Raw genomic sequence first — 13,099 nt, 5'->3', positions numbered from 1 at the left:
TTTTATGTTCTAAAAAAATGAATTGTCTATATGGCTCAGTTCATGTTCTTAGGGAGGTGGACAAGGGGAGTCCAGCAGAAGAGGCAGGAATGATAGCTGGAGATCTACTGCTGGCGGTCAACGGAGAACCAGTAGAGTGCATGGAGCATGAGGATATTGTCCAAAGGGTTCGGAAAAGTGGTACGAGAGTCAGCTTTACCGCTATATCGATACCAGGGAGATGCCTCTTCAAAGAGGTAGGTTCCATTACAATGTACTTTGCAAAAAAAAAAAATGTAAATAATAATCATACATGTATTAGAAATGGCCTCTTTGCTGTTTTGTTTTCTCTCCAGCTTGGTATTTCCCCCTTGTTTTTTCATGATGAATTCATAAACCAGGATGACTGTGTCCTAGGTCAGATCGGAATTCAAACAGCACAGGTATTGCATCATCTCTACTTTCAACCGTCTGCACGTCTTAACAGTTCAAACCCACGGACTTAGAGGGGAAAAATAAACTTGAATTTACTAATGATTGAGCGAAATTTTATCGTTCAGCAAAACTCTATTGACTTGCACACTTGCACATAATTCCACATTTTATTCGAACATGAATCCATCTTTAAAAACTCTACACATTACCTCAAAATGACTTTTGCTTTTTGGAATCTTTGATTGTCTCAAATATACACAGGCTTTGCAATGAAGCTTAGATAAACCCTGTATGCATAACTGAGATGTTTCTTCATTTTAGGAGCCCATCTGTGCTAAATTTGCTCATTCAAAGTGGTTTGCAGTGGTACACAACTGTATATACACTGTAAAGGTTCAACCATTGACAGCATGTCAGAGCACAAATTAAGCATGAAGTCAAAGAAAATGTCTGTGAACCTCAGGAAGAGAATTCTCTCAATGCACAAAATGGGCTATGAAAAGTTAATACTTCTTTTAAAGTACTAATTTAAAGAACCATCTCAGTGACCTAGTGGTAGAGTGTCCGCCCTGAGACTGGAAGGTTGTGGGTTCAAACCCCGGCCGGGTCATACCAAAGACTATAAAAATGGGACCCATTGCCTCCCTGCTTGGCACTCAGCATTAAGGGTTGGAAATGGGGGGTTAGATCACCAAATGATTCCTGAGCGCGGCACCGCTGCTGCTCACTGCTACCCTCTCCCCCAGGGGATGGATCAAAATCACATGGGGATGGGTTAAATGCAGAGGACAAATTTCACCACACCCAGATGTGTGTGTGACGATCATTGGGACTTTAACTTTAACAATGACCACAGTGCCATTGTCCATCATATTGGAACTACAAAACTCTTCCTCAAGCTGTTTGCCAGTTCAAACTGAGCATTCGAGGTCAAAGGGCCTTTGTCAGGGAGGTGACCAACAACTTTGTCACTGAAAGTTTGTCGTTTTAGATTCTTTGGTACATGACCCCTCCGATCAGACCCTCTCATGGAGTAGTCACTCTGTTTCTTCAGCCAACTAAAATAAAACTTCACCGTTCAATTTTAATTCATTTGGTGATGTTTTGGGGTCACAGTCAGCTTTTTTCTGAGCGTATTTATGATGCCAAAGAGTTCAATTTCTCCCAGATCTCTGAATCATTCATGTTAATTTGCAAACAGGTAGACATGGACACTTGTTAGACACGTTGCAGGTGCCACAGATTATGTTATGACAATGTTTGACTTGTTTACCTGGTAACTGTGGTCCCAACAATTTCTGAGCCGATCCTTTCTCTTTTTCATTAATGCGCCTGTCACTTGAAGACATCTTGCAAAGAGCAAGGTGATTGGTTGTTTTGTTCTTCGAATTGCAATCACACGGATGCTCACCAAGTTTCTTACTGAGGGCCGTGTAGCCCAATCCAGTCAAGTGTTGATCTACAATCAATCTTGGTGTCCTTGACAGCAATTTGTTTTGCCAATAGCGGGAGAAAGTATGGAGTAGTAAGATACCGTTCTGTGGACAGTTTTATATATGTTGCACAGGGGTGGCATGGCTCAGTGGTAGAATGATCGCTTCTCAACTCTAAGGTTGTGGGATTGAAGTGTCCAAGATAAGACAAGAAGACAAAGATAAGACACTGAACCAAACCAATTTGCTCCCAATGTGGACCTGGCAGCATCTTACACAGCAGCAGCCTCCCATTGGTGTATGAATGTGTGGGTGAATGTGCGGCATTGTGAATCGTTTTGGGCACCATGTGGTGTAGATAAAGTGCTATACAAGTGCATTCCATTTACCGTTTTACTTAAATGTGCATGTTCTTAAAATGACAGGACTAGTCTGTGTGCCTCAGGGTCATGTTACCGGTTTGTGGAAGTCAGAATTCTTGCTGGTTTATTTCACTTGATTTAATTGATCATTTACGTATTTCTTTTTTATTTTAGATTATACGTTACAATGAATATCTACAATTGTTTAAAACATGAATGCTCAGCCTTTGAAATATGAAAACTAAGTGTGCTTTCACTGTTTTGTGCAGCCACAAAGGTTTGGTGATGCCCTCTTGTGACGCCACCATGGAAATGAAGTAAACCAATTCATCCAAAGCAGGAGCTGAAGGTTAAAGGAGATTTTGGATGAAAACATTTTAAAATAAATTTCGCACTGGTGCTGGGTCAATCTATGTAATAGAGATTTTGGCAGACTCTAAAATTTAAGTTTGTTTCAGTCAGCTAGAAATAAAACTAATTCCAAGTTTTTGGACTGAAAGATTCAGATAAAAATGAAGCAGATACAAATAAGAGCCAGAAATATTATGGATTTTTTTTTAAATGTCACATTTAATTTTGATACCAATTTCCAGATGAATCTTTTGGATAGATTTCACATCTCCAAACTGACAATCATCAAGTGGATACTGAATTTTAACCTTGATTTACAGTTCAGAAGGAAATCATTCAATACAGTGGTCCCCAACCTTTTTTGCGCCACGGACCGGTTACGTGTCAAATATTTTCGCGGACTGGCCTTTATGTAAAGAAATAATATATTTAGATAAATAATACATTTACTATAATATAAAAATACGATGAAATAAAATGATACGACTGGTATAAAAACAAGTATAAACGACATAAAAATAAAACTCACCATTACGTTGAATTAGTGGGAGCACTGAGCTTGTTTCTGAGAAACAAGCCGGTCCCATCTAGGCGTTATCGGAGACAATGACACCCGAAGTGGTTAAGGTTTGTCTTTAAATGCAGGATGCTTGGTATCCATGTGCAGAAGCAGTTTTGGAAGCTTCATTGCCTCGTTAGCTAGCCTGTCGCCACATATTATGCAGAGTGGGCTTGGCGTGTCAGAGTCACCTGAGGCGATTAATCCATATTTTAAGTAGGACTCCAGAAATTTTGTTTTAAATGCAGCTTTTCTTTTCTCAGAAATCGTAGCCTCTTCTTCTTCCGTCTCCTCATTGGGCTTTTTTCTCTTTACGAAGAAGCTTTCCAAATATCTCTGTTTCTTGCTCATTTTTGCTTGCTTTGCGGGCTCGACTGAGGTGACATGTCACGTAACCGAGACGAGCGTCTTGACCTGAACCTATGGATGTAATTTGGAGAGAATCGCCAATTTTTTTAGATTTTTCAAAATAAATTCTTACTCATTTTTGCTAGCTTTGCGGGCTCGACTGGGGAAACATGTTACGTGACCGGGACGAGCGTCTTGACGGCCCGATACCAAATGATCCACGGACCTGTACCGGTCCGCGGGCCGGTGGTTGGGGACCAATGATTTAATAGATATATGAATGTGTGTATGTTCTGTGTGTGTGTTTGTGTGTGTGTGTAGATTTATTCAGGATACAGTGCATCTGATTAAAATATTACACATCATACAAACATTTTCAAAGTAGCAAATTAAACAAATCCAGTGGTTGTAAAATTGTGGTTAGTTTCACATAGATGTTTGTATGTCAGTTATTACTCAACAAATATTTGTAATGAGTATAATTTGATTCAAGTACTTCATTCCAACACAACGCCCAAGGCATTATCAACAAGATTATCATGTAAGCGATGGCCAGGAAGAGTGACAACTTGGACCACAAATAGTTGTGTTCATTCCTGAGAAATTACACTTCAGTTTCTAATTAACACGTGCAGTATGTTTTGAAATTTGAAACTGAAAATAGAAATTTATGAAAGGCAATGATCTATCAAAACCAGTACTGATAGCGTGAAAGTGTGGTTATGGCTTCTGGACAAGTTTCATAGGTTTCCATATATAGCTTTACATTATTCATGTAAGTAATACTGCTTCCTATTTTGTCAAAATTGTATATATTCAATTGTATCTTTGTCTTTCAGTAAAGCTTTACTGAAGAAAAAGTTGGATGTCACCATACCACTCCAGTAAATATACAAGCAACCTACAGTCTAGTTTGGCATGAAAAGTAGTCAAACACCAGCCAGAACCTCATTTATTATGCATTCAGACCTGCTTGTATGAAAAATTATATTGCATCCTTTTGCAAAAAGCAATTTCAATCCATAAACTATGATGCCTTGTGTGTGCCCTTTCAAATCTTAACTGAAATCAATTTAGATCCATCTAAGTGTAACAAGATGTTCAATAGAAATTGATTGTTAAGGCCACACTGACATGGATGAAAAAAATATGGTAATAGAATTCAAAGAATCAAATCAATTACAACAAAAACTTAAAAATCCCAGATATGATGACTGCTAGGCTCAGATGTTTTGCTTGATTGGCAATATCTCAATATATTTGAAGTTAAAACTCTAGTAACCCAAAATAGAATGTGATTCTTTTAAGATGACCACTTTGTAATATTTCAACTTTAGTCAGTGCGTGCTAAATACATCTTCAGACTATCTATGTTCAGACAATGTATCAATCGTGCCTTAACTTCAAAATTTTGTCAAATTTGTTCCATAGCTCATCTCAAATGGATTTCCTCATTGATATGAATTATAATGCCACTCTGCGCCAAAGCCCCTAATTTTCCTAATATGTTATGCTCTATTTTTAATATAAAAAAACTGTACTGTAAGAATACAAAAAATAATAATAATGGGAAGAAAAAATTATAAAGCAGAATTTGACAAAAATTGACACACACTGAAGAGTGGTATCCATTTACATCCTTGAATTTGAGTTTTGAATACACCGCCATTGGGGGTTAAGAAGTAACTCTTCCTTGCCAAACGTTAATGTCCTATTGTTATTATGACTATAAAATTTGCTAACAGTCGGGTAACCCTTGGCTACTGATGGGAAATGCAAGAAAACAACAACAACACCACACACACACATTTGATGAGTCAAATTTGGTGTTGAATGTTTAGTAGATCATTAGCGATAGTGGGGGTGGGGGCCGTAGTTTTGATCATTTCCGTATAAAAGCTTGGATGGACATTCAAGTGTTTTTGACTCATCTCCATGAACGTTGGAGGGAAACAAAACCAAGTTAGAGAGCTCAAGAGGTAGAGACCAACACGGTGGTGAATCCTTTATATACATATTCACGCAGTGTTGCTGCAATGACAGAGTGAACATTAATAACAAAACAAGGCTTCTCCCTATATTTATCTACAAATTTGCTGTAGACACATCATACAGCTGACATTACTGTGTACTCCACTGGACAGCATAGTTTGTCCTCTAGATTTACTAGTTGCAGGGTAAAAAGAAAAAATATATATACATTTGTATGCAAGGTTTAAAAATAAAATTAACTTCACAGCCTTAGAAATGTGCAGGCTAATACAATTTCTATACAGTGGTACTACGGTACATTTTAAGTTAGTGTGTATATTAGCTTCTCTATTACACACATATACAAAACCATACTTTTGAGGTGTGAGGAGAACGCATGCCTTAGGACAAGAACAGGATAAAAAATAATTCTAAAAATATATTAAATAATTTACTTCAAAGCTATTTTTTCTGAATACAGTGTACAAGGAGGGCAGAAACCTCATGTCATTACCATTTTCAAACAAAATGTTATTAATATGCTACTTAGTTCCTGTCTATGCTCTTTAAAGACAATTCATGAATAAAGAGAGCTAGTCAAAGTACATGGCAATTTAGTCAAATACACTAATTACAACCTTGAGAGAATGCTATTGCTGGTTTGACTGCTGTCTTGCTCAGTGCATTTTCTTTTTGGTGACAAGTCTCCATTTGTCAACACGGTCCTCAGAGCAACAAGCATAGAAGAAATGGTTTAAAATAGGCAGTTTACAAAGGAAGACTGGATCTTGCCAGCTGTAATCTACCACTCTTTTCTCAGCTTCTGTTATTTCTAAACTTAAAGTTCTCTTGTGGGACTCCCTTTTATATGCACAACATCATCTGAGCGAAAATGATTTTATCACTAGTATATGTCACAGACTGGGGAAAGGAAGGATTAAAAATAGGAATTTGATTTTAATTGTAGAGCGAACTCACATCCTGTTGTAGGTGTTATAAAGTAACAATAAGTAGTCCTGCAGGATGGATTTGTCTTTGTAAAATTTCAAAAGGGTCTCAATTCATTAGATTAATAGAAAACATGCTACATTGCTTTTTCTGCGTGTGTGTTTTAGGGAAGAATAATGTTGACGAACATTTCAGTCCCCCCCCCCCCCTTACTGGCCGTTGCTTGTTAGATACAAAAACGTATTCTACATTGTAAAGATGGACCGACCGATGGCAATGAAATGGCCTGATAAAGCAATGAATGGTGGAACACAGATCAAATCAAAAGGATTTTGACCTCTTTTATATAACCGCTAGTGAGCCAAGGAAAAACTCAAGACGGCCAAGGTACTAGATTTTTCTTCTTGCTCTCTTTGAGCTTGTAATGTGCTCCTTTTAAGTGAGTTCAAGATTACGATGCTTTAAATTGAAGATGCACACGTGATGAACTGACACAGAACAGTTGCTATTTTTACTCATCTATAACTTAAAATTTAAAATGTTAGTCTAACATTTTTATAAATATATATACTTGCATATATGAGCCATTTTGCTTCCCAAACCTATTTCTTAATCATTGCCAATTTTGTTCTTCACGTGGCATGCGTGGCCTTAGCTGTACATGTCATTTGAAACTCACGAAATGTACGCTGGCATGCTAATCTCATAAGAAACGTGAACTCCAAATGAAATTGTCTCGCCCATTGAAGAAATATTTTTCATTGCTGTCTGACTTGGTGTGATCGTGGGAAACCAATCAAAAATGATATAAATAATTGTAGGTGCTTGACAAAATTTGTTTGCATATATCATCTCTTAAATTGCATGCACAACACGCATACAATTTGAGTGTATAACTTACTATTTCAAAATAATTGCATTCCTGCATGGTAGTCTCTTTGGGATATCAATTTGATATTTCCTTAATCAAAATTTGCTCTCAAACCAATACAAGTAGTGTGATTCATGAGTGGACACTTTTCTGTGTAAGAATACTTACTTTAAAATTGGCCTGATATGCAACAACACACTCGTTTTACCCACAATCGTAATATTTTGGCGTGTGTGTATGTCTCCTCTTTGGTAAACAATAGTTACAACAGGTTAAAAATTTGTGGAGGTGCACAGGACCGAAGAAAGTCCTGTTACAAGTATCACTTTCATGTACTAACGTACTCAGGAACATCGTTGTATAAAAACAGGGAACTTAAAAGTTCCTAAAAATCTGATGATGCAGCTACAATCGATTGTCTGAATATTAGTTTCATGCCAATTTGGTATCTGAGTGCAGATGGAAAGACAGTTGTAATCGTACAAACCTTGTCACAGGGGGAAAGTCATGTCAGAAGCAAATCTTATGAAAAGTACATTTTTAAATTACATATCAGTTTTTAAAATCTATACATTGAAACAAATTTACTTCATTCTGGAGAAGTGTAGTGTTAAATCTAGTGAATGATACATGACATTTACCACATTCTGATTTGGTCTACAGAGTATTTTTCCTACATTTCCTTCTAAACAGTAGTTGGTGGGAACGGTACCCAGATCACAGAAGACGCTGCTTTCATGATTCCATTTTAGCATCTTCACAGTTGGCAAAGATGACCGCAATCACAACAGCAGCTATTCCCACACCAGTGGAGAAGGAGGCATTTCTGAGGGCTGTGCCACTGTGGAACTGAGATGGCAAGCAAGAAGTGGGTGAAGTTAATATTAGCAATGCACAAGTATATACATATTCCCTCAAGACATACTGTATGCTGGCTTTGGTTGTGGGCCACGGAAGTTGCTTCAATACCACACATTTCAAGAAGAGAGATGCTTTTAACTTGACAGAGAAAATCAAATGTGGCAGGCTTAATTCCATTTTCTTTACAGTTGGCCTTAGTGGAAATCAGCGCTCTTGTAAATGACATTATTAACACTTTTTGGGTTAAAAACATCCAACATGTATGTCCAAGATTGAAAGTCTGCTGGCATAAAGTTCAATCGAGGCCATAATGACAGTGGGCCATTCAACTTGTTGAAATGAACTTGTTCTTTAGTTCGTTTGGGTGTGTCATCACTTCATCATTGGACAAGCTGGTGGTTATCATTAATAATTGTTGAGCTATAGCATAAATTATATCGCACTGCATGTGAGGAAATGAGTCAAGTTCATTTTGGATTATGGCAAATTATTTGGATTATGCATGATCCCAATAAACCAATTTGGATGCACTCTTTTTTTATTCTTAATGCATTGATGAAGTATCAGTAGATGGGTGCGCCAGCAGTGGGGTCACTCATCAGTCATCGTTGGTCAGTCATTATGTCAAGCCAACCAAATGTGTCATCGTCAGATCGTCAGAGTTATTTTACCGCGCTTCCGTCATCGCTAAATAACTGTTCGTCACCACAATTCAAGAGTCAGTAAGTCAGTCCGTCATTATTTCAAGCCAACCTAACATGTCATTGTCAGTTGGTCAATTACTTTAACCAACTTCCATCATCGCTAACTCACAGTTCATTACCACTAATTTACGATCGAAAGATCTCCTCCCTTTTCTTACTACAGCACGCGCAGTTGCAGCACAAGTGGTGTATCTATTCTAGTAAAGAACCACCTCGTACTGAAAACTAAAACAAAGATATTCCACAGTATTTACATTCAACATTTACAATCATCTCTTTGACTCAAAACTTGAATAAAAGCATTGCAAATACCCAAATATTGAAAAAATATATATCGTGTGCACCTTGAAACCAATAATAATAATTAGTCCATCACATGACATTACGCTCGTCTTTTGCTCTCTGACTCTGTTGTGGAATCTGGCATATGTGACCAGAACTAATTGTTTAGAAAATATTTGACAAGCTTTAACAGAAAACCATACCCATAAAGGTCAATTTACAAAATAAATACATACATAAAATATTAGACTCAAACAAAGACTGTAGAATTGTGTCATGGTAATCAATCCAATGTAATACTAGCGCCAGAAAATTGCAATTCAAATTACCGTAATTTTCCGACTATAAATGGCGTTTTCTGATAAGGAAAAAAAAAAGTGAAACCGCGATGAAAGAACCGTGATGTAGCAAGGGATTACTGTAATTTGAATTTCAAGTGACGTCAGCAGCGCGACACGGCATGGCGCAGCGGTTGTTTACATAAAGGACAAAGCTTGATCACGGGATGACGAAGATAACGAAGAGCCCCACGTACTACTGGCATCATTAGCGGCTTTGTTTCTAGGTGACACGGCGGACGAAGCGTTTGAAGGATTTAAGGATTTGGAGTGACACAGAAGGTTTGAAAAACTATTATGGCTTTTACCCACGCCCGGTCCTACTCTATGGAGCTCTCTTTCACCTCCGTGGATTGAAGTCGGGGGCCGGCGCTCGGCCGGGTGGCTGTCCAGGGACGGTGGATGGGATGGGGCTCGGACATGGCTTTTACGCACGACCGGTCCTACCCCACGGAGCTCTCTTTCACTTCCGTGGATGGAAGTCGAGGGCCGGCGTTCGGCCGGGTGGCTGGCCGGGGACGGTGGCTGGGGCTCGGTCGTGGCTTTTACGCACGCCCGGTCCTATTCTATGGATCTCTCTTCCACCTCCATGGCTGGAAGTCCTCGCCACCACACGCCTGGAAGTTTGTTTTGTTAAATAAAGAGCCGTTTACCAAACCCACGTCTTTCCTTGTACTTTGTTAAGGCTACAATATAGTTATATACTAGATCTGTGGAATAACGACGAGGCTGACGTCAGGGCTCACGCGCGGCGTTGTTGACAAAGGACGAGGAATTTGATCAATGAATTTAATGATTTAGAGTGCTTTCTAATTTATATATCGTTATATGGGCCTGTGGAATATTTCGAAGTGCAAGCGCCGTCAGCGGCGCGCAGCCATTGTTGACAAAGGACGATCGATGGATTTAATAAATTGGAATGACACCGATGGTTTTATAAACGTGTTATTTATGTAATCGTTTTTTTTAAATAACTCTGAATGTTACGTCAGGGTCGTTCTCAGCTCTTTGTTTGTGTTAATGTCACGTTACCATACCCATCGTTTAGCCTGTTGTTGCTCGTTTATGACTGTTCTTGGTGTTGGATTTTGTCGAATAAATTGCCCCCCAAAATGCGACTTATACTCCGGAGCAACTTATACGTTTTCTTTCACTTTTTGGGGCATTTTATGGCTGATGCGACTTGTACTCCGGAGCGACTTATAGTCCGAAAATTACGGTAATTGCAAAGTCGCAATTAAACTGGCTTGAAACAAAGCATTAAGTAGACATTTGTGGTGATAGTAATAATTCCAACACACAAACGATGCCTTTGTGATACGTCAATGACGTGAAACCTTCAGCAGAGGTCTCAGTCGAACCTCGACATTGGAGGTGACTATTACAGATGACTTGGCTGATTATTTACTTCCGGTTAGTAACAAAAGTTAAAAAGGGGGATTTAAAAAGCTCTCTGTCATGTCTCTTCATGTCAAGTGGTATAATGTTGGTGTTTGAGGTGCCAATTTCCGCATATTGACAGCTGCAAATAACTCAAGACCATTCCCATTAGTTCATTAGGTAAGTTATGTCCAAACGTTCTTCCTTGTCCCCGCTCCTTTGTCAACTCCTCCCTCTTTGATGGAATCTCTGCATGTAAACAGAGAAACGAGGACCTAGGAATGGGCAATAGTGGAATTTAATGTAAGCCCATCATAACTGCAGTCGACTCGAAGAAACCCCGGCATGTATTCACACACGCAAACAAAAAAGACAATTTCCGTCAGTCATCAGTGAAACTGGAGTCAGTCAGTGACAGACTGAGAGGGTCAGTTGGTGACAAATCCAGTGACTGAAGAAATCCCACTTCCGTTAATGCTTCGTCCGTCAATTACCTTTAATTTCTCGTCATTCGTCAGCAACATTGCCTTCTGTCAGTGACGGGTTGAGGGACCTCACGTCAGGTGCCGGAATGTCCACCTCTGATGATGGGGACATCCCTTATATCACAATGAAGTGACTTTTCCAAAACCATCTTTGAAATTGTTTCTAGGCTGACTAGCAGGTTTAGATGAGAACTATTGATGCTGAACTATAACAATGATCATTCTAGCGTCCCACCTAATAAAGCTCTTGAAAGCAGCCGACTGAGGGTTGATGCACAATGGTACTCGACTCCCCTTTTGCTGTTCCAAAATGAACTGATGGATAATCTCTGTGGAAGGGGGAAACAGAAACACAGAAATGAAGAAACTCTGGTGTTTTTTGTCAAAAATGGTGAAGGCACAAGTCTTGTCTTTTGAGTCTAACTGGCATCAAGGAGTATTACTCCATATAAAACACAAATGAACAATGTAAGATAATGTAATTACAGAAAAGATAAGTCAAATTCACACTTAAACTCATTCATATTTCAACATTTATTATCGCTCTAACGGTTTTAGATACATTCGAAGCTGCAGGCACTCATGCAAAGGTAATAAAAATGAGCATTTTTCTAAATACTGTATAGTACAATTAATTTACACTTAAGTTATTTAATTTTTAGAGAATGTAGTGTTTGTGTTTTAAAAAGAGGGCTTCTTTGATGTTACATATCTGGCTTGATTGGTAGTAATTAGAAAAAATGCATAAGAATTGAATAATACACTTGTACATATTGATATATTTCACTTTTATGTAGCGAGTGAAGACAAGGGGCTGTCTCCCACGCTTTCTGGTCTATTAGTTCTCCAAAGTGTCCTTTATGCCATCAAAAGACCATCCGGCGCTGCAGCTTTCGCATCAAAAGTGGAATCTCACTCCGTAGATTTCATAGTATTAGCTCGAAACGATATGGCTTCTTTCTTTCAGGATTAATATTATAGAGGTGTTTATATGCATTATTCAGTCTCATCCAAAGCTGACACGCATGCATGATTATCTAGTGATGTGTTTAATGAACATGGCGGACAGCTACTGTACTGGCCCAAATATAAGACCAAAGACTATAAAAATGGGACCCATTGCCTCCCTGCTTGGCACTCAGCATTAAGGGTTGGAATTGGGGGGTTAGATCACCAAATGATTCCCGATCGCGGCACCGCTGCTGCTCACTGCTCCCCTCTCCCCCAGGGGATGGATCAAAATCACACGGGGATGGGTTAAATGCAGAGGACAAATTTCACCACACCCAGATGTGTGTGTGACGATCATTGGGACTTTAACTTTAACACCAATTTTAGTTTTTATACAAACCATGCAAAAACTGTCTATTACATCTTAATATCTGAATATTTTAATTTGTAAACTAAAGTGCAATCACATTTGTAAACGAATGGCTTCTGCTTTTTTGAAATGTAAATACCTAAACCAGTGCTTCTCAATTATTTTCTGTTACGCCCCCCCTTAGCAAGAAGAAAACTATTCGCGCCCCCCCCTCCCCACCGTGACTATCCTAACTTGTCTTGTAAGTCGTAAAATGTTGCACTGTCGCAAACGTCACATAAGTAACAATGAGAGCGCCACTGCCCCCTGCTGGGAAGATGCGCAATTACACTTTATTCTAGTACTGCAAAAAAAAAAGCCTGTTCCCCAGGGTCACACGCGCCCCCCCAGGTATAGCACGGCGCCCCCCAAGGGGGGCGCGCCCCACTATTTGAGAAGCACTGACCTAAACCAATCTACTGTGACAAAACA

At 39.0% G+C, this 13,099-nt stretch overlaps 2 protein-coding genes across 5 annotated transcripts in view; one reads left to right on the top strand and one right to left on the bottom strand.

The window, feature by feature from the left end:
- The window catches only part of LOC133155243 (Na(+)/H(+) exchange regulatory cofactor NHE-RF4-like), a 50,950-nt gene extending 37,934 nt beyond the window's left edge, over positions 1-13,016 (top strand). The window contains 3 exon segments of the mRNA XM_061280405.1: positions 40-236; positions 336-422; positions 2,479-13,016. Coding sequence (XP_061136389.1) covers positions 40-236; positions 336-422; positions 2,479-2,508 — 314 coding nt within the window. The 3' untranslated portion in view covers positions 2,509-13,016.
- The window catches only part of nlk2 (nemo-like kinase, type 2), an 85,593-nt gene continuing 77,941 nt past the window's right edge, over positions 5,448-13,099 (bottom strand). For 2 of the 4 annotated variants that reach the window (XR_009714637.1, XM_061280403.1), the window contains 3 exons: positions 11,543-11,636; positions 11,317-11,403; positions 5,448-8,106 (listed from right to left, as the gene is read on the bottom strand). Coding sequence is in view for 3 of the 4 variants with exons in the window: in XM_061280403.1 (XP_061136387.1) it covers positions 11,330-11,403; positions 11,543-11,636 (168 nt within the window). In the remaining variant the exon portion in view is untranslated. The remainder of the gene's footprint in view (positions 8,107-11,316; positions 11,404-11,542; positions 11,637-13,099) is intronic. The other 2 variants (XM_061280402.1, XM_061280401.1) reach the window with 1 other exon arrangement.

This window comes from Syngnathus typhle, linkage group LG6 (genome assembly GCF_033458585.1).
Source record: "Syngnathus typhle isolate RoL2023-S1 ecotype Sweden linkage group LG6, RoL_Styp_1.0, whole genome shotgun sequence".
Lineage (NCBI taxonomy): Eukaryota > Metazoa > Chordata > Actinopteri > Syngnathiformes > Syngnathidae > Syngnathus > Syngnathus typhle.
The sequence above is the reverse complement of the archived record's forward strand: the minus strand, read 5'-3'. Positions and strand labels throughout refer to the sequence as shown.